We start from the raw sequence: 25,119 nt of genomic DNA on the forward strand, positions 1-25,119 counted from the left end.
TCAGCAACATGCTAGAAGTAAGCTATAAAGCATGCATGACAACAAAATCTTGGGACAATTACACCAAAGCAACAAGAGAACACGAAAGGAGGACACACCTGGACATGCTTGAAATAGTAGAGAACCCAGAAGTTTCCGAGTTGAAGCTGCTTTGTTTACTTCGCAGCTCGGCCAACATAGCTTTCCCCGAACCACTAAGGATGGAAAAGGAAGAGAGAACTTTTCTTTGTTGATGTTGCTTAAAAACAAAAATAACATCAATACAGGAATACAAGGATATGGTCCAACAAAAACCATTACTTTTATCCTCGACCGTAGGGTCCGAAAATACCCTTTTCCTGGCCAAACACTCCACTGTTTCCAAACAAGGAAACAACCTCCACAAAAACAAACCAGAATAAGCAAACACAAAGTTCATGCATAACTCCTCAATGGCTACAAATTTAGCAGTAGCTATGAACACCTGAATGGTTTAGCTGCTCATAACTTTCACATATAGTAGAATACACAATTTTAATACCTGAAAGATTAATAGCAGTAACTCTGCCACTAGAAACTCCTGCCATAGGCAACAATAATCAGAAAAGAATCCAGATTCCTTTAACGGTCCAATATTCTGTAATAGTATACCCCCAAATGCTAGATCATACAAACAGTAAAAAAGTGGTGCAGCACTCCATAATGAACAAAATCTCTACTAACCCAAAAGCCTACTGCAAAACGAAATTTGTGTGCCAGAGGTGAGCTCACACAAGCCAGTTTATAAACCACAAAGAAAATATGTTTTAATAAAAACTCATCTGTTTCAAAAGCTTGGCAATTTACACACAAGAAGTACCCTATACTGGATGTGACAGGCTTCCATCTTTTATGATGCTTTCAAATACAGCCAACTGCAAATGCAACTCTCAGTAGAAAAAGAAAAGGGAAAAAACCACCCTTTGATGTCAGCAAAAAGAGAAAAATGAATTTTCACACGTCAAAGCTACGCCCATGGGCTGTGAGGCATACCGAGAAGATTCCCAATTAGTTTCAACCACCTGAAGTTTTTTAACATCCAATGAAATCATAACTTGTAGTAACCTATGGGATCGAAATTACTTTCATTATGGCATGCATCGAAGGATGAGCACAGACTTGGCAAGCAAAAATCCAGCTTTTTATCACTGTTGTTTTTTGAAGCAGTCAGCAAAGAACTATATGACCTGACAAAATGTAAAGAACAACAGGCTTAAACATGCACCAAGAGAGATCTGTTGTCTTATGTAATGGGCAACCCCGCAACATTGGCATTCTAAAGTTCACTTCTTTGTTTCCTTTCAGATTGCTATCAATGTACAAAACTGCGGTTTTTACTAACAATGAAACCACTCTCTCACTTCTAAAAATGTCTCGCTATTCAACCGTCTACGATACCCGCTCTCATTTTCCTTGGTCACTGCCTCTTTGTCGGACCAAATACGGTATGCAATCTTTATCTTTTATTCTGTCGAAATACCTAAACATTTTAGAAAATAACAACATATCGCTAAAATGCATCACGGTAAAGAGCCTAAAAACCATTTTGTATCTTTTTGAAGACGTTTAATTACAACTTGTTCCGAACTGTGATTAAAGCTGTAACACGTGTGAATTCTGCTGTTGTACACCTGGTTGATGTGATGCTTTTGGTTTTTTGAGTATTTATGACGCTTTTTGTGTGATTGTGATACTAATGTTTAAGTGCCACTGTAGATATTATATTCATGTTACTTTATTTATTGTTTTTGAGTGCCTCACCTGTAGCTGTTTTGTAAACTAACAACTGAGGCAATACGTTGCCTCAGCAGTGTGGGCGCAGGGTGCCTCTCAAGCTGCATTCAAGCAGCTTTTTTCCTGCGTCCTCTCTCTCCCAGTAATACTTGTACTTGTACCACTGTAATACTTGTAATACTGTAATACTGTAAGTAATACTTGTACCACTGAGAGCGAGAAATAAACTTCAACTTCAACTTCAACATTTCATTAATGTAGGACTGCTTATCTGTTTCACTAATGCAGGACTTTGTCACAGTTGTGAATTTCAGACCACACACTGATTACCTTGACTGAAGAGACTTGGGCTGAAGTAGAGATGCACTGTTCATTGTGCGAGCTGCAAGAGACGAAACAACTTTTAATGAACAAAAAGTCATGGGAGATGAAACAAGAAGTAGTAATACCTCTTTTCAACTGAAACTATGTCAACTATGTCAACTAAACAAATATGTCCACTAAACCTGAAGATATCACAGACTACCTGAGGCCAGAATTCCACTAGGAACTTAGCAATACCTCTGGAATTCAAATCTGGCCAAAGTGATGGCAATACTTTATTAGTATAGACTGACCTCGATATAACAAAATTGGAAAAAAGCTGCGACTTTTCATTACATCCAGATTTTTGTTGCATGCCGTTTACAAGTGAAACTCCAAAGAACAATGCACAACAGAAATCAAATTGAGAAACTAAATGTAGGTGAAATCACCTTGGGCATGTTTACAGTAAATCCCCGTTACTCAAGAATGTAAACGCAGCGAACGTTTCCTGATAGCGGTACTGCAGCAGCAGCTGCCACCACGTTGCACAACACTGCTGTGAGTGGGGTGGAGAAAGTGAGGGAGTTTGAAGCAGCATGGCCGGGCTAGAGGAGAGTGCGCACGGTCGTGGCGCTGCCGGTAGACCGGCCGCAGAGGCACCTGTTTCTTCCCGCATGTTCCTGCTGTTGGTCTGCTTGCCACCGTTGCCCCAGGAAATGGACTCTTTGCCTTGCATCGCCAGCACTCTCCACTATCCTCATTCCTGAAGTGCAAGAGCTACAGGTGCCAGAAGGACACGAGCAACAGCGTGGTGGCGGTGGACACTTCCCACTAATGAAAATAAACTGCTTTATAACTGCAGTCTACACCACCCTGTCAGCTCTTCTCTAAGAGACTGCAAGAACAAACAGCACCATATTTTATTCTTCTCCTCAGCTTCACCCACATACGCGCATCACTCCCACTGTAAGCAAGCTTCAATGAACAACTAATACTTTACTAAACAAAATGCATGTTGTTTCCTATGACAATGGCTGTCCACACCTTCCTTCATCTGTGTCACCATGGGTGCAATGGCACTATACTGCAGACTTTACTTAAGCCCTACAGCTGAACAAGTTCCCTCACACAATTCTAGGCAGAAGCAACATTTGTCTGCGTAGCTGTCGCAGTTCCTTCCTTTTTATTTGCATGTACACAGCGGCCACATACAGCAGTTGCAAAAGGACAGGATGAAAGCAAACCATGCAGCTCCTGTAGAACAAAATAAAGCAGCTTCAATGCAGCTAGCACTGTGCATGAGCAGTGGTACACATACTATACCCTCCACATGTCTGCACATAGAGCAGAAATGCGGCAGGCACTGTGTTGTGATCAGCTTGGCAGATGACACTGCAATGGGTATGTGCTTTGAGTACATGCACATATTACCACCCATTTTCCCACCCCATTCCATGCTACGGCACTCAATGGGTATTTGATCGAGGCCTGCAAGGTACTACTAAAAAATACACACCTGTACACTAAACAACACCTGCTGCTCAAGAACTGCAGTTTTCTGAAGGCTTGCTATATTTCACACCAGCTCTTTGGTCAGGTAGGCATCAATCCAACAAGTCAACACAAAAATTTATAGGTGAAAGGCTAAGCCTACACTGCACATCCACTTCCACCCATGGTGGTGGCTCAGCGGTTAGGGCTCTCTGCTACTGAGCTAGAGGACTGCGTTCAATCCCGGCCATGGTGGCTGCGTTTTAATGGAGGTGAAATGCAAAAAAGCACCCATGTGCTGTGTGATGTCAGCGCATGTTAATGAACCCCAGGTGGTCTAAATTAATCCGGAGCCCTCCACTACGGCATCCCTCATAGCCCGTGTGTTGCTTCGGGACGTTAAGTTCAACAATTTACAATTTGCATTTACAACCACCTTCCCTCCTACCCGTTCCAGAGATAGAAGTAACACAAGCGATCATTCAGAATGCTTCAAAATTTATGAAGATTCATTTAGGCCTACCTTAGCACTTCTCATATCGCCCAACTTCTGCAGAGGGGGGAAGACTGATCAGTCAAGACAGACCTGTGCGAGTCACTGGTTAGGCACTGTAGCGCAGACTCACCTTCAGCTCCCAGGCTAAGGTTGTCATCCTGAGTCTCACTGACTGGGGCCTCCAATGTGTGGCCTTCCAAGTGGCTTTGATAGCCGCTATCCTGGTGCAGAAATGATGTCAATTCAGCTGGCTGCATGGTGCTCGTCTCCTCCCTTTTCATTTTTCAGTGCCACAAGAAAGGGGAGAGAGGCAGAAAAATACCATGGAGTCATTCCCAAGTGCAGTACCAGCAAAACACACACAGAGACAGCAAACACTGACCCGGAGTCTGTAATGAGCAAGACAACGTTCTCATCAGCAGCATCACTAAAAACAAAATTAAGACACCATGTTTCAAACAAAGTGATGCAGGAGGGGAACATATGCACAAGCATTTACTCATTTGCCCTTTGTCCACTTCCACAACCCCTCCCCCCCCCCCCCCCCCCCCCCCCCCCCATTTTTTTTTTGCTCCACTAATCTGAACTTGGCACAGAATAAACTGAAGTTGAGAAACCTCATTCGCACATCTATTTACTCCACATATGGAGCCAACATTAAGAATTAACGGCTCATATCAATAACCAATAAAAATGACGCAAAGTTACTCCAGCTGTGAAGGCAACGGTTCAGCCATACTGATACAGGCAGGCAGTTTTCCTGTTAAGCAACAGAGCGACAGATGGTGCAGCTGCTTCAGAACTTGCAGGAGCTTGCTTTTTCCATCTAGCACCAGCAGATGATGTGCACTGCTAATTCATTCTTGTCAATAGGTAAATAAGATACAAAGCCTAAAGGTAGGAATCACAAAATCCACAGCCACCTCCATTAAAATCTGTGTGCCAACAAGCCAACAGTTCAGCTAAGAAAAAACAACATCAGCTGCCCCTCCCAGCAAGGCAACGGTCAGTAAACCCACACTTCCCCAAACGTGCATAGGGATCGGGATGCAGGTCTCTTAAAACTATTCTTTCTATTTATGGTAGGATTTTTAATAGAATCATTCTGTATGTAATTTTTTTTTTGTGGAGTCCAAATATGCAATTACAGTTTGAATAGTACAATTAGAATTTGAGTTATAAGCAATTTTGTGATTTTAATTGGGCTTTTCATTACAGGCCAGTGGAAAAAAAATGCTTAAAAATTATTTAAAACATTTACTGAACTGAATTCCCAGAGATGCACTTTATGAGGTGATGTTGTTTTTAGACTTGCCTCGGTGAAAATACATTGGTAAAAAAATCCATCAAAGGAACTCATAAAATCGTTCAGCTGATCATGTAAATAAATTTATTTCATTAAGTTAAAGCCAGTAAAAATAGCATCACTGAACAGCTGTACTCTTCCAAAAAAAATTGATACTCAGAGCATTTCAACTGCCTAATACAAACCAGCGAAAAAGCCTGTAAGCAGAGACTATGTCTGGAAAATCACGAACGGAGATAGAGAGGCTTGAAGTCTGAGCGCACTTAACGAGTCTCAGGAAATCGAGTTACAGGAAAACGCCTGTAGCTTTCGCTGTGCAGATGTGATGCTATCTTGAGAAGTGTCGAACGAAAGGGCACAAAACAAGCTTTCAAACAGCAAAATGAATGCGATCAAACAGTGGTTTTGGAACTGCGATCATAAGAAGTGGATTGTCATTTCAAAGCTCGCGCTTTGTTTTTCAGCTACGCAACTCTTTAATTATTCCTTTTCTTTTTCTTTCTTTCCGATCATTTTGAGCACGGATATTTTGCTGAGATATACCTTCAAGTATATTCAGTACAAAGCATCACTCCAAAACTTGACTTTTTTGTGATTTTTTATCTTAAGGCCTGCATAAGATGCCATCAGCACCAACGGTAGAAAAAAAAGGGTCACAGAAACCAGCTAAATCCCCAGAAGAAAGAAAAAAACATCAAGTTTTGCTCTACATGGTTACTGCTACAGTTTTAGTTGTTTGAAGCATGCAATTTCTACCAAACAGCTCAGAAAAACTTCTCAAAACTGTTCAGGGCTGCTCAGAATTGCTCTGAACTGCCCCAACTGCTCAGAACTACTCAGAATTGCTGATAAAAGCCTCTAGCTGCAGTAATGTATGAACGAGGCAAATGATAAGCTACATAATTCCGCTGGCTTATATCCATGCGACTATTCAATGCCAGGAAAATAGCTAATATACTTGGAGGCAATACGGTCCACCAGAAAATGCATAATGTTTTGACCTATTCATTCAAGCATTGTTTGTATGCAGGCCCAACACACAGATAATGACACTAGAAAACCAGAAAAGTGTCAGTGAAATTACCTTTTTGGTGAGCTATCAGAGCACATCACCAGTTAGTGACCTTGAAGCTGAGCATATGAATCCTAAAGGAGCATGAAGGAGCATGTGTACTCTTCTTGCAAATGAAATAATGAGCAGCCGATTCTAGGAATCACTAAACTGATTGACATAGGCGCTCAAATGATAACCCAGCCAGACACATTTAACGTATTCCTACATACAATGCAAACTCTGAGGTGAACATGAAAAGAATGGGTCGGGATGATGCTCAGTGAAATCAATATCAAGACTGTGGCACGGAAACTAGAGTGTACTCACTTTTGCGGCTCATCAGCTGGAAGCGAGTTCACCCATTCTTGCACAGACGTAGGAGACTTTGGAGGCGTTTCAGCTCCTTTGAAGCAGTAATAAGAATTAAGGTCAGTTTTGAAGATATCATTGGCTGCACAGCTGAAACAGCCACTTGAGACTTTGTTTTTATTTATTGAAGCATTCCATGCAGCTTTATATCATTAATGTAGTATTTCTGCCTATGCTATTAAAATTAAATGAACATCAGCCGAATGCTCCAGACACTAACACTCCTAATTCCCTCCAGATGTACGGCACTGCACATAGCATTATTTCACCACTCTACTACGCTCATGAATACAGGACACACTATACGCCAGCAGCTAGTGTGGTCATAAATAGCATGGAGGCCTCTCAAGCTCCCTGCTGTAATGAACTGGTAAGCATGGCCAGCAAATGCAGCACCGGTGGCGAGGTCGTACCCCCAAGTGAGCTGCAAAGGCACTAAGTAACGGTGCATACTGCAAAGCCATAAGAAGAGCACTTAAAGCCCAAGCAAAGTCCAACAGCTCAAAGAAAGAGACGCAGACACGACCACCTTGGACAACAAAAATGCTCCTAATCATGGGTATTAGGTAATAGGCCATTTTTTTTTTTTAATGCCTGTCATAACTACGAACGCCATATAATGGGTTCATCCCGATCATCACAGGTAGCCATGTGCATTTGCAGGCCTGTGAGAAATATGCAGAGCAGCAAACATTCAATAAATGAACTGAGAATTTACACAGAGTTCACTACTAAGACTTGTTGGCATTTACAAACTCAAAAAAAAATAATTCTAATCATCTAGATTAAACTTGGGGCTCTAGCCCTGAATCAGAGCACAGACAGGTGCTTGACATTAAATCCTACTATCCCAATCAATCGCACTTCCTTCCAGCAAAAGGCAATACAATAAAATCTCGTTAATTCGAACTTCAAGGGACTGAAAAAAATGCTCAAATTACCGAATGATCCCGAAAGAACTGTGAAGAGCTGCTTGCATCGTGGTAAATTTATTTGGTGAACGACAGGGCAGTGGATGCCTGCTTTTCTGATAAGAATGACACAGCAATGACTATTTTTTACGTTTCCATCAATACTTCACTGCATGCGCACTGTACGGAGTGTCGAAGCAAAACTGCCCCAAAATCGTAAGGTCCTCCTCGGCATTCTTGACGGTGAGACGTGGTGGAGCTCCACCGCTTTCGTGTCACTCCCTTCGGAAGTCGTGCTGTCGCATGTGGGGAGGCTTCACCACACGAACTACAAACAGCATGCGACGAGCGTGCAGTTTCAGTTTCAGTGCAGTTTCAGTTTCAGTGCAGTTTCAACAGAACCATGCATACAGAAGCGATGGAAACGCTCAGTGGTGCCAAAATGGCCAAAAGAAAAGGAAGTGGGGGGGGGACCCCCAGCGACACGCCATTCAGCGTCCAAAACTTTGGCTGTCTGACTGATGCCGGCTGGTTGAGCCACCCTTGCTGCAGGATGGCACAAAGCTTGGAAAAGTGGAACCGAAACTATGCGGTTCGACTGTTCTCAGAGACTGGGCTGTACGTTCATTGTCGCATCTGCTGCTGCACGCCGTCTAAGAGATGCAAGGGCCACTAGCGACTCTGCAGCATGGAATTCAGGTTTTGACAGGGCTATTTCGATGATCTTTTGTCACACAGGTCATACCTGGACGCGGCTTCCATTCGGGAGCCCATTCAAATTAACCTGTGCAAGACCCATAGCATCCGAATTAATGAGCATACGACGCCATAGACTTACATGGGCGTTGGCCAGGACCGAGCCAGCAGTTCGAATTGTCCGAATTAACGAGCTTTTACTGTATTTCTATTTATCTCTATAGATGAATGAAACACAAGTGACAGCAGACCAGAAACATTCCCACCTGTCGGTATCACTTTCTTCTGATTCGTGCGCTCCACCAAACACACGTCAACTGATATTGCTTCAGAGACAGTTCTGGAAAGATCTGGAACATACCTGACATTCTGGTTATCAGCACAACAAATATATATCTAAACAAACAGTGGCCATGCTCGGACAATCACACCTGACACCATGGGCCTGCAAAGTACATGTACGTCTCTCACAATTTTCTTTTCTTTTTTCTTTTTAGCATATATCAGTACCAGTAAAACTTCTTGCTACTCATCTCCGTGATAACGTCCATTTTGGTGCGAACGTCCAACAGTGTTTAGCCTGTTTCTAAACAGTGGCAACGGTGACCTTCTGGCTAAATTTTCTGTTGCCTAGAATAGATAACAACTGTATTAGGAGAGCTGCAAACAAGATTTACTACAGTGCCAAAACATTCTAGTGAACAATTAAACGAACTGCTTCATTCCAAATTCCTACTGTCAGTGTGTGTGACAAACTGAAACGACGAAGATGTGCAGCCGTAGCCTTCAAAGGCAAAATAACTCTGAGCAAACAAAAGCACTATGTTATTCTGCACCCCACTCAAAAGAAAAGAGAGATAACACATCCCTTACAGCCACAAGGCACCAACTGTGGATTAGAGAAATATTCTCATAACTAAACCATTTCTAGTGCAGTCAGATTTACAAGTAATTAAATATTTGAGTTTATAGTCCCTTTCATGCTAGCTTCTACAACAGGAGTTCCAGGGTCAAGACCTTAAAGGGAGACTGAAGCACTTTTTTTGAAAATCAGGCTGGCAGCGGCGTCCTATAGTTTTTCATGCTGTATACTGGAATATTGCATCCAAATAAGGCAAAAACAAGCGCGAATTGCCTTTTTTAGCTGAAATATGCGGCCTGTGCCGCGGGGCACGCCGCGCGGCGCGCCGCCGCCCGTGAATGGTCAAGAGAGGTCGTGACGTCACTTTGAGGACTGGAGAAGCTGCCGATGCGGATCCGGCGCTGCGTTGAGTGCAGATCGCAGCTTTCCGTGTCGTTGTAAAAGCGAATACGGCGACTATTTTTTTTTACTGACCTCCGAAGAAAAGGATACTACAGTTTGCTCATTCCGCGTATCGTCTGAAACCAAAATAGACACAAGCAAAAAATTCTACGCCTAGCACAAACATACGCTAGCGTCAAATACGCGATGCAGACCATGCGTAAAAGGTGCCAGCACAACCTCGGCTCGTATTCTCGGAAAGGAAGGGGTGCGAACAATACTCATGTCAATTACCACCCCCGGACGCCTTTTGGCTCGCCCGGAAGAGCGTCATCCTAAAGAAAAGGCCCAAAGCACTGTGTACAAAAAATCCTGTTCTCAGTACACGGCGTTGCAGGTTGGGCCAAGAAAGTATTTCAAGAAAACGATGAAGGAGCACGAAGTTGATGTCAAAATTAGCGAAGCGCAGTGGCCAAGCACTGCGAGGCATGTGACCACAGGATAGTGACGCAATCATTGTGCGCTGCAAACCAAGCCAAATACGCGCACAAGGCTGCTGCTTCATTCGTGGCGCGTTCAGCAGATGCCAGAAAATATTAATCGCTGCCCCGGAAACGTTCGCCTTTCCTAGATTTGCAGTTTAGGTTCAGTGAAGTAGTTGCCAACTATATGTGTGTTTAAAAGCCAAGCTAGCTTCAACTCGCCCGCTGCCACAACTTGATGAAGAAACCGAGTAAGGTTGCGGTGTTTTTTTGCAAAAACTCGGTTGGCATTCATTTCACTCATAAATTTGCATCCGAAATCAACGTCGAACGCTTTCATTTTAATTGCTTAGCTACGATTAAACGAGATGCCGTGTATGAAGAGCTTCGATGCTTGCTTGCTTTGCTTTATTGTGCTTTGCTTGCTTGCTTGCTTGCTTGGACACGTCGAACCAAGTATAAAATCACTAACCGAGCCTTGCTGAGCACGTCTCAGGTGGTCTGGCCACACCTAAGCTGAAGAGAGCGACACATGCTTAAGCCTCTATAAGGTTTCTTCAGGGGGTAAGTAAGCATGTTTCTACTTTTAAAAGAGGCGCTTCTTCGGAATGGTGACAAGCCTCTCATGCGCGAGAAAATCGAAGGAACTGTGCCATGGTTCAGCCGCGCCTTTTCGACAGACATCTCCAGAGGTCACATTAGGGACAAGCTCTGCATGTAGCCACTCTTACGAAAGTGCTTCGAGCAGTGTAGGCTTGCTTTGGTCAGCTTGAATTCTTGGTCACAGCAGCGAGCGCTTGCGCTGCGAGCTTATGATCTTGCGAAAAACAGTGGAAGACGACACAGTCTCGGCCGTATTTGTTCATGGACACGAACGCAGAGTAGTACCTCGTGTTGAATCTGATTCTCAAGGTCGGCTGACACACTTTGTACGTCACAACGCACGCAGCACGAGAAACAACGCGCGCTGAAAGCTCGCTCGGCTGCGCCGAAGTATCCCCGGCTCCTCAACGTGACGTCACGTTGGCCAACATGGACGAGGTTTCCCTCTCCGCTGTCCTCCTCTCCTACGCTCGAGCGGGGCGCGGGAGATTTGAACATCGCGTTTTTAATTGGTGATTGTGCCACTGTTTTAGCAAAAATCGAAAAAATAATTTCGCAGACGTGATCAGCAATGACACTACTTCAAAACCTTAAAAAATTAGCTGATTCGAAAGCCGCCTCAGTATCCCTTTAAGGTATGTGGTCACTTTTAAAAAGCAATATTTTTGATTAAATATCTCAAACTTTGTTTCATCGAAATGAAGATTCAATTCTGAAAGAACCACAACAAAAATTGTGCTTTTAGTTAGCATCATCATCATCATCATCAGCCTGACTACGCCCACTGCAGGGCAAAGGCGTCTCCCATGTCTCTCCAATTAACCCTGTCCTTTGCCAGTTACAACCACCGTGTCCCCACAAACTTCTTAAATCTCATCCGCTCACCTAACTTTCTGCCGCCCCCTGCTACGCTTGCCTTCTCTTTGAATCCATTCCGTTATCCTTAAGGACCAGCGGTTATCTTGCCAATGAAAAAACTAATTTTTAGTTTACATCGTTACAAAAAATTAAAAACAAATTTTTAGTTAACATCGTTACAAAAATACAGCCAAAGTTGTAACCCCCTGGGCACCTCCCGAAACCGAAACCAAAAGTTTGCCAGCTAAATAAAAACCAAATTTTTTCATTAGCAGTTATTTTTCCTTGTCCAGTTTTCATTTAGACTTATAATAACTGTTTGTTACTCTCTATGTCTATTTCTCTTTGTATTTAATAACTAAAATGCTCACAAAAGCGACAAAATGTTTAGAATACACTGGAAGGTTACGTCAGGATAACAACACTGAAGTTTGGTGTATACAATGGCATGCGTCATCTGAACAGTGGTCACAGAGGTACGTAGACATTTTCAGGCACACCGAGAGCAAACCTGGACCGCACACACAGAAACCTTGCCTTACAGGTGACCAACAGCGTATCTGGAAATCTTTCTTTTCGTCTACTGATGCCACAAAACATAAGAAAAATTAAGTAAGCTGACACACGAGCAAAATCAAAGAAACATTAGAATAAGAAGCAGCTGAGCTACATTTATGGTGGATTTTAACTGTCCTGGAAATTGGTTTATGGTGTTTTAGTTATTCTTAATCTTCTTTCTCTTTTTCTCGAAACTCACTTTTTTGCCATTCCTTCTTAAGCAAGAAATCCTAGCTTTATCCCCTGTACAAGGCTTTTTACTGAAACTTTGTACACTCATTTCTTATATACCTATCTGTGCAATGAACCACAATAAATAAAATCGTGCAATTGGTTTACTGCTGCATTTTTTCTCCACAGGTGCTTGGTTTTATGGTTTTGTGGGGTTTAACGTCCCAAAGCGACTAAGGCTATGAGAGACGCCGTAGTGAAGGGCTCCGGAAATTTCGACCACCTGGAGTTCTTTAACGTGCACTGACATCGCACAGCACACGGGCCTCTAGAATTTCTCCTCCAAAGAAATTCTAGCCGCCGCGGCCGGGATCGAACCCGCGTCTTTTGGGCCAGCAGCCGAGCACCATAGCCACTGAGCCATCGCGGCGGCTCTCCACAGGTGCATATACGAAAACCACTGTTTTTGATCATTCCACTCTTACACAACGACAATTGACGGTATCATAATTATTTTGGTTCATTGCACCGCTCCTGCCTTTAAGTGTGTAACAGCAAAAGTAAGTAGACTTGCATTTGACTTCATTAAGGCTATGGCTTCTGACATCAGATGCATAACAAATAATTTTTTTTTAAATAAAAATGAAAAAAAAAACTTTTTTTTGCCTGGTTTGATATTGTGATAACGATAAAACAAAGGCCTTCTTAAGACAAACAACTAATCTCTGTTTTCATCTGCTATTAAAAAAATTATACAAAAAAGTGGCCTCATACCTTAGTGGCTTACAAGCACTACACTGCCCCAAGTTTTAAAATGTTTCAAGAAAATCACAAAATTTTGCCAAGTGGCAATCTCATTCGTATTCTTTAATTATATATGCCCAGAATGCAAAATTAAAAAAAAATTAAACATTGCAAGGCACTTCCTTGCTTCAGCAGAACAAAACTTTCTCAACTAAACAAACTGCTTCGAAAAGGTCACACTAAACCTTCATTGTGAACCTGCAATCACCTGATACGCAAGGTAGTACTTTTAACCTTTTTTAACTTTGCTCACAAACCAGTTAACCCACAAAACAAATAAAAAAGCTCACAAAGAAGGTTGCATATATTATTAAATCTGAAATGTGAAATTAACATACTGCATTTCTAGCAGTAAAACACCCAGATCTTCACCCTCTAAAAATATGTACAAAGCATGAAGCTTAGTTCATTTCAAAATTACATCTCAAAGGTGAGATGTACATTCATCATCAAACACAAAAAAACTGCAGAAAAATTAACTGTTTCCCCTACTCTACTGCTGCTGCTACATTGATTAAAGAGTGCTTATGCTGCTACAAGATTAAAGAATGCTTATGTACAGCCTCCTTCTGTTCTAACCTATTATGTGAGACCTATCAAGCACTAAACACCTGCAGTTTACTGAACAAAAGGTTTGGAGAAACCATCCTGAGTTTAAGAGACAAGGAATGGGGCAGTGAGCACAACCTATTACTCTAATAGGTCTCTCGTAGTGAGGCTTCCTCCATTTCCAAAAAGTACAAAAGGTAGGCCTGCTTGAAGCAACAAGCAACCTGGCGATATGCAAAAACACATATGGATTGCGCTGATGTCACAGTGGCCGCCATGCTGGATACCAGGAGCACAGCAAAAAGGGCGCATCTATCTGATTTGCTTATGGCAATCTGCTTCGACGTGACCTTTAGAAGCTACGTGTGGATAACTATTATGGCACCTACCACATTACGTGCACTGCACGGTTCTTACATATTAGCACTCAACCACAAACAAAGCAAGCAAGATGTGTGCAACACAAGAACTGAAATGCATGTGTGCAGGAAGTGCACACTACAAAAGTAAGGAAAGATAACTGCGAAAGTATGGGCACCTATGGCCCAACAACACCAAGCACAAATACATTAAATGCATTATTTCAGTAGCCACTTTTTAACAGTCCAGTTGGCAACAAGTGTACTGTGGGCTAGAATTCTGATACCAAGTGGCAGAAATGCCCACTGTGAACACAGAAACAACACAGCCCCGCCAAGTGATATGGCTGACCATGACCAGAGTCCTAAACCCTTTAACCGCCAGCCCCGAGCTGTGCCAGTCATGGGAGATTGCAACAATATCACCAATGACAAGTCACACTTGTCCAGCCCAATGTTGCGCTGCTCCCACCACCAAAGTAGAGTTACGGCCGGTAATTGCGTAGCTTGCAATTTTCAACACTGAAGTCTGTAGTTGTCCATGAAAAAACATGTCTCATGCCTTTAATGCACGTTTTAAGCCCGACAACAGTCATTTCATAATGGCGTCACACATGAAGAATGCCAGTGACAGTGATGTCCCAAGAAAAAGACCTACTTCTTGGAGCAGTTCTGATAGCAGTGCTGCTGACAATCTAGAATTTGTTTCCGACAGCAACTCTGACTTTGTTTGCGAGCTGCAGATGGCTTCAAATGATGAGAGTAACAGCGACAACCACACGGTGACGCGCTGGTTGCACGTTAACTACTAATGATGAAACCTTGTTTATGTTAGGATGAAGCAACATCTATGCACTTTGCAGTGTGTTACAGCATATGGGAGCAAATAAACACGGCATAGTTCGGTACATTATAACCCACTGCTATGGCATGCACCGAGGGAAAGCCACCTTCAACAGCAGCTTTTTTTTTTTCAATTTTTAATTTTTGTATTCATTCTAACCAGAAACCAATGATGTAATATATTTTCAGAATCAGCATTACATGAAAAAAAAAAATGTTTACTACAAAAATTTGATAATTCTGGTACGTCTTTTGGGAAATAATTTGGCGGTTAAAGGGTTAAAGGACTGCCTTGATAGCTGGCCTGTCAGCACAGGCACTGGCTTTCAACTTTATATAGACACATAACCAGCCAGCTTCAAACACAATAAACAATTGCGGCTTTTGGATGAATGTGCTTTCCGGAAGATTATTTATAAGTTGTAAACCAATACAAAATGCACAAAAGTCTCAGATTACCTGGTGGTCTAAAAAATAGGTACGCACAGAAGTATCACGTTTCAAGCTTATCTGGTTATGCAGCCATTGCTAATACATCAGCATGCAGTTAATACCTCAAAATTATGACAAATTTTTCCCTCAAGGCAGTGCTGAAATCCAGCTTCCATGCCTTTGAAAGTGGGAGGACCGAAGCTAATTGGAAATACTGACCTTTGGGCAGTTCCAGGATGGGGCCCAGTTGCTTCATATCCTGGAGCTTGTGAAGACCACGTCGCGAGTGCTGGGTCTCAGCACCCTGCTGTGGCCTTGGGCTTGGGCTAGGTGCGTCACCCATTGACGAGCTTAGTGCCAGCCAGCGGTCATGCCCACGCTTGATGGCGACCAACTTTTCTTCTGAGCTGATGTCGCTGCGCAGCACCGCCAAAACCTCACGCAGACGTGCAACCCCGTATAGCTCCGAGCTCCTAGGCTGGGCACTACACGGGTCAGGGCATGCTGTTTCAACACAAGGCTGTGGTGCCACGGGACCAGCCGCAGAAGTGTCAACCAACGCCGAGTGTTTCTTGTCAGGCACACTGGAGCAAGAAGGGGGCTCACCATCTGCTACGGGTGCAGAGGATATGTTACATTTCCGCTGTTTAGAGACTCCACTGGTTCGCTTCGACTCACCTGAAAAAGAACAAAGAAAGAAAACTTAAGGAAGCACTGGCACTACACACTGGTATAGCTTTTACCTTTGAAGTACAATGCTTACAGCTGTCTTGAAGAAGGAGGAGAAAGGGAGCCCAAAAAACAGCACATCAGCAGTAAAAGATTTTCAATGGGCTGTGCCGCGCAATTAAATAAGGTACTACCCTTCACATCACTGCACTGCAAACACAACTGCAGTGCTACTGCCATTTTGTTATTTTAGTACCAAGAAAGCTGTCAAACACAACATTATTATTTTTTGCTTTCAATACTATGTCACAATTGAAATCTGCACCCACTAGACAAATACACCCACTGCAAAGTCCTCGTGATGCTATTTTACAGGATAAGAAATGGTTTTAAGTTTTTTTTTTTTTTGAACTTTAGGTTTGCAGCTCACCAGAAGGCAAGGAGCTCGGCCGTGCTGCACCCCCCGACCTCTTCTTCTGAACAGCTGGTGCCTTCAGCAGAGACTCGGAGGAAGGGGCACGACTGCACGAGGCTCGACGAGCAGAAGCCGAGCCGGGGCTTTGCTGAAACTTGCGGGCAAGCTTGGGGCTCAGGCTTTGAATGGCCCGGGAGAGCCACGCCTGCGCCGAGCGGCCAACTCCGCAGCCCTGCGATGAGCTGCTACTGCCTGCAACCGAACACACAGAGCTCACACAAAAACCAGGCGCCACACCGAGAATTTACAGGCTTCATCCTTCCTAAAGCCAAGGCAGCAGCAGCAGCAGCACACTTTCAGATGATAGTACAAATGCAATTTCAGACTACTTTACATTCTCTCCCACTAATAAAAAAGGTTACAATATCTTTTGCATTTGACTAGTGACTTAATGATATTGAAGCTTCCTCCAGTGACAGTCATCACAAAGAAAATGTTTGTCTGAAAAGAGTAACTACATTTTGGAAACACCACACATAAAAGCAAGCATCTTAGCTAATTTCACTATACCCAGGGACAGCTAGCACAAATTCATGTAATAAATGTCGTAATTAAAGTTGCCAAGAATAGTGAATAACCTTTAAATGCACCCAAGTGACAGTAAATTCAGTTTTATACACTTTTCAACAATTATAAACTTTTCGTTTCCTTTCACTAAATTCAATCAAACAAAACAACTATAAAAGGGCAACACCAAAGGCTTTGTAAACATTTTCAGTTGATGACTCCATTTATATTTCTTAAACCTGCCACCAACTGTTGCAAAAAGAGCAAATGGGGCGAGTTCAGAGAAAGTGCAAAAGTAAGGGGGGCGGGGGAAAGGTTAGGTTGGTTTAGGGGGTTTAACATCCCGAAGTGACTCAGGCTATGAGGGCCCCCGTAGTGAAGGGCTCCGGAAATTTCGACCACCTAGGGTTCTTTAGCATGCAGTGACAACACACAGTACACGGACCTCTAGCATTTCACCTCCATCAAAATGCAGCTGTCGCGGCCGGGCTCGAACCCGGATCTTTCGGGTCAGCAGCTGAGAACCGTAACCACTGAGCCACTGCGGCGGCGAAGAGGAGGGAGAAGGAATGTGGAAGCCAAGGGTTCCCGAGAAATGATAGCAGGAGGTGCAGTGCATAACGAATAGATAGAGAAGAAGCGACTGACGAAGGAACGACGGGTCAGGGCGAAGGGATAGGGTGAAAGAAACAATCAAGCAGCATCATGAAGTACTTAGAAATGCTCCGACCATGTGCAAGACCTTTTCAGAAGAATTACACCAATGCCAGAATTTACAGCCTTGGTCAAAAGTCTTAAGGTCAGAAGCTTTTTGCTTCGGCCATGTAACAGAGCCATTACTGAACTATTAAAGACCGAATGACCTTGAAATAATAGCAGAAGGTTTCTTCTTGTGGTAGAGAAGCTTCCGGCTTGACATGTGTGTTGAATGATCCACTGCACGGAGCATTCTAGGAACATCACTTTCGTTGCAGCTGAACGCTGCGGCCTTAACCACAGAGATTATAAGTTTCCTCTGGATATGTTGATCCCAGTTGTTTGTAAGGTTTTAAATTTGTGAATTAGGAATGCCTCTCTATATTTTCTGCCCATTGCAGATTTGATGCCTGGGTGAAGAATGAACAGTTTAAGTTCATGGAACTTGTGACTATGTTGATTAAAATGTTCCGACACTGCCTTCTGTACATTCCTTGCTATGTCAGCTGGATGAGCATTTAGTCTGGCGCTCACTGATTGACCGGGTTGTCCGATATATTGTTTCTGACAAGAAGAGCATTGAAGCAAGCAGATGACATTAGACAACGCACAGTTAAAGTTATTCTTTATACTGAAGCTGAAGTAGCTTGCCGTGCTTCTAACAGAAGTGTTGCTTTGCAAATGCTTGCATGTTTGCATGTTTGCATATAAGTCAAGAGCATGAGCTTACTGTTCATTAATGAGGGGTTTCTTAATGAGCCTAGCATGTACTAGGATATCTTTCATGTTTGTGTTCTGTCTGTATGTTACTCTTGGTGCATCGGGAAATATTTTCTTGAGACGGTCATTGCCAGTTAAATTGAGGCAGTATTTTCGCAGAATACTGTTCATGTTCGGAAGGGCGCTCGAGTATTTCGTTATAAGGAGGAAGTGCAGGAGGAGCAAGATATGATGCTGGGCGAGTTGGTAGAGCATTCTTTTGAAACACAGCACTGGCCGACAACGGATGAGAATGAAGACACACAGAAGACACACAGCGCATTGTGTGTCTTCTGTGTGTCTTCTGTGTGTCTTCATTCTCGTCCATTGTGTGCCAGCGCTGTGTTTCAAAAGAAGTGCAGGAGGCCGCTGACTGGTAGCTTTTGTTCATTTTTTTAAGTACCTAGCCTCGTTTTAGAGTGGTTGCTCGCTGGAAAGCATTATTGAGGGAATTCTGGGGATGGTCCCTATCAATTCGGGCATTTTTTAGTGAGTGGAGGTGTTTCAAATAGTCATCGTCATCGGTACATATTCTTCTCGGGCGCGTTGCCTGTACAACAAATATGCCTTACTCACAGAGTCTTGGATGATGGCTACTAAATCTAAGTATTGCTGTCAGTCTCTAAGCTTCCCGTAGAGAGTGGTTATAAGCTGGCTATTTTCTAAATGGACAGTAGTGTCGAGAAAACTGACAGCGTTTTAGAGTAGTGGAAGATAAATTTAGTGCTAGAGTGAAACGAATTAGGCTGTGAGACGAATGCTTTTAGGGTCTCAGCCCCGTGTTCCCGTATCATAAAAATGTTGTCTATGCAACAGAGGTATATAAGCGGTTTTTCTAAAAATGAATTTAGAAGTTCTGATTCCAGCAGCCCCATTAAAATGTTTGCATAAGTCGGAGCGATGGGAGTGCCCTCACTTGTTGCGAACACTTGAAGGTAATAAGAAGAATAAAACTCAAAATAGTTGAGTGTGTCTACCAATTGAAGTGGTGAGAGATACACTTCAGTTTTATACGGGAGCTGATTTTGAGTACAGTGTTCAAGAGCATATCGATCCCTTCATTTATAAGAATATTTGAGTACAAAGCGGCGACGTCTAGTGTAACCCTTATGCAATCCACTGGGATAACGACTGCATCATTAATCGACTCTATTAATCATAGAAAGTGCAGTATGTCCTGGACGAAGGAAGGAAGGAAGGAGGGTTGGAATGTCTGCACGGTAGGAGTTCAGAAATATTGACAAGTTCTCTGTAGGTGTATTACTGTTCGAAATGGTAGGCCTGCCCGGAACATCTGCTGCAAACAAGTCCTCTGTTGAAACCTTATGGATTTTAGAAAGTAAGCAGAAGCGTCCTGCTTGTTTGTTTGACGGATTAAAGAAGTTGTAGTCTGATTGCGTTATTAGTTACCTGGATAATAAGTCTGACAGTTTGCTCACAATTACATTGCAGGGCTGTAAAGTGGGATCGGAATCTAATTTCTTATAATGGCAAGGGTTGTTAAGTCACCTGATAGACTTTCTTTTGCGTTTTTCGGCTGGCAGGATGACTATGCTGCCACCTTTGTCTGCTGGCTTAATGACTACGTCGGATCTAGAAGCTAACTGGTTTAGAGTAGCCTGTTCTGTCGAGGAAAGGTTTCTTTTCTTTTGAGCTTGCTCTGTGTTTTCTATAATTTCTTTGGAGACAGATTTAATAAATGTCTAGTTCGAGACTGTGCTCAACGTCCGGAGTCCACATGCTGTGGGCTCTGAGAGTGATGGAATTAAGGCTGGCCACTTCAGTTTGGTGAACACGTGTTGATCACGGGTTAGAGGCTGTAGGTAAATTAGTAATCAGGTTTTTCGTTTCTTCGGTGAAATACTCCTTAATACACATTCTTCGCGAAAATTTTGTGAGACCTCGGTGAAGCTCATACTCGTTGAAATCATTGTTAGTAGGGAAAAACGTGAGGCTATGCTTCAGAAGCTGTGTCACTATCATTTAGGGATTCCGAAACATAAACCACATTGCCATCATCACCCTGCATTGTCAACGGACTATACTCTGGCTCAATCGAAACTGAAGGGCAGCTGATAAGCTATCTAGATGTCTCCTTTTCTAGAGAAAGTTTATCTCGAATATGTTTACGCTGTTATTTATCATGAAGCTTGCATTCCTTCCTCGCTACAAAATCTGCTAGTGGCTGCTTTCCGTCCAAATTTAGTATACATTACTAAGTTGGTCTTTAAAAGAATTTAGCTGTTTTTCACAATTTTCTATTAAAATAGCTAAGAATGAAAAAGATGCGTCATTTGAAACCTTTTTCTATCCAGTGAGCAGTTCAGCCCGAAGCGCACCAAGGAAGCACCTGATATTAACTTCAAGTCCTTTGGATATTGTTCCGTGCTGCGAATAGGATGTGTAAGTGTGTAGATGGAATCTGTAGTTGGTTTGTTTCATGGCTAGCTTTGTGGTCACCAGGAAAGTTTTGCCTTTTGGGTTCAGGACGGTTAGTGCTGTCAGTTTTGAGTCATTTGTACCTGTTCCGAGCAGTCCTCCTAATGGGTGTTACGTGTTTAGAGGACTTCTGCTTAGGGCTGGTGTCAGTGGCAAGGTTCGTGTCCGCATGTCTGGGAGCTACTGTGTGTCCTTAAACCTGAAGGTGTCTGTGTAACAGCAGTGCGCTGTGACTTAGTGGCAGTTGCCTGTTGTGTTCCTAAGCACTGTTCCGCTGGTGTGGGATTCAAGACCTCCTGGGTGCTGTCAGCCCCCGTCTGTGTGGAAGTGTCATGGGCCCTAGCACGGGGAGGGGGCGTTCCTAGGTGTTGTCGCTTTTGTGAGTGGTCTGTTGTTCAGCGCTGGCCAGAGCGGCAGAGGAAGTAGGTGTGGGCTCTTGAGTTCGCTTAAATGCATTTCTTGTCCTGTACTTGATGTTGTTTGCCATTACCTGGACGCCTCTGAAATTAGGGTGGAGTCCATCCCAGGTGTGCCTAGGGTCATAATGAATCTCAGCGTGGCGGATGATTTTGATGTCTTTTTGGTCGTGTAACATGTCCAGAAAGAAGTTGTTAACCTTGAATGAATCCTGTGCATGAGCTGGCCGTTGACGTGATTAATGAAATGTGCACGTGGTGTTTGTTGACTACCTTAAGGAGCCCGGTTGTCAGGGTCATTTTCATGTCTGGGGTACATACAATGGTGAAACTATGCTTAACCAAGTAAGTGCCCAAAGCGGGTGATGACAGTGAACAACCCTACACTAGCAGACCATGTTCGGCGACAGAGAGGAACTTCCCAGTCTACAGGGGCATGCAAGGTAGTAGGGTTATACCTCAAATCCCACAACTGCGCTATTTAATCCAATAGTAAGACGTATCACCACACCACTGCCTTCCACATTAATTCATTTTCTCCTCTGACTGAGAGAAATTCCTAGTCAATAGCCAGCTAGCGATAGCCTGCATGCCAAAGATACTCGGTTAAAACCAAATTTTGATAACTGAGTTCTACGTACCTTAATTTTTTTTTTGTCTAAAACAAAACAACCCTTAGTTATAAAGCATACACCTTAAAAAGCACCCCCCCCCCCCCCCTCCATTTGCCATTTAAAATAACATCAGTACATAGCTGCCCTACAATTAAATTACACGTAACAAATCATAAAGACTGCCCACCAAACTGCGTGAAAATTCTGAAGGGCACTTGTTTTACCCACCAGCGTAGTTGACTGCCCACCCAATTTCTTGCACACTGATGCAACACAGTGCTCCCCTGCAGCCGCGGCAAACTTCATGGCACCCCCCCCCCCCCTCACTCCTTTTTGCCCACTTTACCTTCGCCCTTAAGCAATTTTCACTCCTTCAGTTGACCATGGGGACCATAAGCCACTTGAGCACATCTTGCACACACTGATGCTTCTGCACATACTCAAAAATATGTGACATGTGCTTTCTTCTCACCACTGCCCAGTCTATAATTTTTGTCAGAACCGTTTGGGTAGTTAAGGAGCTTGCCACTCATAATGGTGTCAGGAAAATGGAACACGAACGGCATTACAGGTTTTGAATAACAATAATCAGCCAATAATTTAGAACCTTAAAAACTGGAATTTTTTTAGAACCTACATTGCTCTTACAAACACCGGAAATATTTTGTAATAAATAGTTTTGAAACATTGTTCACAATGTGGCCACAGTTTGTGGAATACTACCACTAACATTTGGTTTGTCGTTTATGGGGTTTAACATCAAAAAGCGACTCAGGCTATGAAGGAAACAGTAGTGAAGGGTTCCGGATAATTTCAACCACCTGGGGTTCTTTAACATGCATCGACATCACACAGTACAAGGGTCTCTAGCATTTTGCCTCCATCAAAATGCAACCACGCGGCCGGAGTCGGACCCGCGTCTTTCAGGTCATCAGCCGAGCATCATAACCCAAGCCACCTACCAACAATGCACATTATGCCTTCAGCCTTGTAAGAGGCATGGGAGTCCAACAACCAAACAGTGTCAACTGAGCCAGTGTTCAAAACAGCCATGACAAACTCTCTTATTCACTGATATGCTCAATGTGTTTGAGAGGGCGCAGAGAAGGGTTGAACACAGTCAATGCAATAGTTATTTTGAGCTACTGCAATGGATCCTGTGCATAGAGCATAGCTCACAGAGGTTCACATGTAACTAGAGGTTTGTGAAAACAACTAGGCAATATCTGAATGTGTCAATAAAACCTGCCAGATGACCATCAATTCAAGATTTTGCTATTACCTAATGCACTATTGACCAAGACAACACTACCATTGCACAAGAACTTTGAAATGTGCCATTTGTCAAATTATACTGCCAAAGGAAGCCCGGAGCATGAATTTATACAAACTTTATGTGAGACAGTAACACGAGAGCACTCTTTATGAATTTTATGCTAGTCAAAACCATTAAAAGTATTTAAATGTGCTCAATGGAACAAAACAGCCCAAAACAAACTATATGCGGTTTTAAAGCACAGGACATGGGCTGCGTCACAAACATCTGCTACTGCTTTTCGATGAAGAACGGCAAAAGCAACATGATGGCCACATCAGCTGCAGAAAGTCTGCACCAATATTTCATTATAAAAGTAAATAAAAGAAAAGCATTGGTTTGGATGGCCTTTACATTATGGAGTTAACACTACAGCTGTGTAGCATGCACTCTCCGTGTCAATCAAACAGCATGCTCTCTAGAATGCATGCATCAATACTGTGACCTTCACATCTGTGATGTGCGTGCAATGAACGGCGGTCTGTCATGCAACAGAAGAATGAACACATGATACCTCGCTCCTCTGAGGGGGCAGCCATTGCAATAGTGGCTACATCCTTCAAGCCAGCTTTGCATTAGGGGGAAAAAAACAGACAAACAAGAAACGAGAATGGGTGACAACAGTATAAACACACATGCACAATTTTTTTTTAATCATGAAAATGGTCAAGTGTCGCAGCACTTCCCAAAGTAGCCTTGAAATTGGGAAAATTTTACGGCCTCAATATGGCCCACCTCTGAACGTTCACAAGAAATTTGGTTTGCTCATACTGTCAACTACAGACAACTACGAGCTACTTCGCTGTACTCGAGTCACATACTTCACGTCAAGTCAGCACCATTACGTCTTCCATTCGAAGGCAGTCCAAACTTACGCGAACGCGGAACATTAATTCTGCAGCAGCGCAACGTTTCAAGGCGCTTGCGAGATATAGTAAGACGCCAGGGGTGATAAAATCAAGTACTGCCACTACACGTCTCGCCCGCGGTAAACACTGCTATAACGTCAAATCTTGCAAACCTCGCGGCCAATATCAGTCGTTTTGCGCGTACCGAAGGAAAACTAAGAATCGTATCAAAGCACTAGGAAACAGTGTGACTTAGCGAAGCAACTATTCTACCATGACGATTATTATTAGAGCTGCACTTACTATCATCGGTGGCAAAAGATGAGAGACACTTCTATGCCGACGCGGGGTACACCAAACAATCTCAAGAACGGAGTACACGAATGCGCAGAAATCACAAGTTACTCGATTAGTTTGCATCGATGTTTCTTCAAAGGATGTTAAGAAAAATATCTGCATTACGCAGCTGACAACACTGAGTACTAAATTCTCGCTGATAGCGCTTCCCGAAGAATTTCGAAAGTGTTCCGAAATGCCAAAATATCAGGTTATACGCTGTACTCAATCTTCATGTCTGATATCACGGCACTTCGACACCGGAGAAGAGGTCAGGAACACAGAACTCACTTGGGAACAGCCTTTGTAGTCCACGTCCCGAGCCTTGACATTTGTCGGTATGCGACAAATCATTATGCCCAGCTCAACAACGAACAATTTACAAACCCATGGACACCGCTCGAAAGAGCCTGCTACCGCATGGATCGGATAGCATGGATACCGCAACCACCGCAACTTCCGATAAAATTCCCCGTGATGTTGCCAGACCAGACGAGAGGCTGTCGGTCGCCTCGGCTGTCGGCGCTGCGCTTTTCCCGCAGCACCCAAAACGATGGCAGCGCCAGCCAGCAGGAGCAGAGGCAGCGGTAGTGTTCTGGAGGCTTTGTAGAGAAGCAGTGGTGTAGTTGCAGTAGCGTGCAGTCCTCTGTCAGTTTTGCGTTTTATTTTCCCTTGTTTTTGTGGGATATTAAATTTGTCCCAATACCCATCGTGAGCATGTATAATTTTACCTTTGGGCACAACATCTACAGCGTAGTTTGT

General features: G+C 43.3%; 1 protein-coding gene across 6 annotated transcripts in view; it reads right to left on the reverse strand.

Annotated features, from left to right (window-relative positions):
- Positions 1-24,890, reverse strand: part of olf186-M (Ki-ras-induced actin-interacting protein-IP3R-interacting domain olf186-M) — a 53,736-nt gene extending 28,846 nt beyond the window's left edge. Inside the window, exons 1-9 of one of the 6 annotated variants that reach the window (XM_089578562.1) lie at positions 24,649-24,890; positions 23,688-23,741; positions 16,383-16,619; positions 15,503-15,895; positions 8,648-8,731; positions 6,733-6,808; positions 4,176-4,318; positions 2,083-2,134; positions 99-194 (exon numbers count right to left, since the gene is read on the reverse strand). In XM_089578562.1, the coding sequence (XP_089434688.1) occupies positions 99-194; positions 2,083-2,134; positions 4,176-4,318; positions 6,733-6,808; positions 8,648-8,731; positions 15,503-15,895; positions 16,383-16,619; positions 23,688-23,712 (1,106 nt within the window). In that variant the 5' untranslated portion in view covers positions 23,713-23,741; positions 24,649-24,890. Of the gene's footprint in view, positions 1-98; positions 195-2,082; positions 2,135-4,175; positions 4,319-6,732; positions 6,809-8,647; positions 8,732-15,502; positions 15,962-16,382; positions 16,620-23,687; positions 23,742-24,648 lie in introns of all 6 variants that reach the window. The other 5 variants (XM_089578561.1, XM_089578559.1, XM_089578560.1 and 2 more) reach the window with 5 other exon arrangements.
- Positions 24,891-25,119: the final 229 nt, after the last annotated feature.

Source organism: Amblyomma mixtum, chromosome 3, assembly GCF_055824585.1.
Source record: "Amblyomma mixtum isolate Tamu chromosome 3, ASM5582458v1, whole genome shotgun sequence".
In the NCBI taxonomy this organism is placed as follows: Eukaryota; Metazoa; Arthropoda; class Arachnida; order Ixodida; family Ixodidae; genus Amblyomma; species Amblyomma mixtum.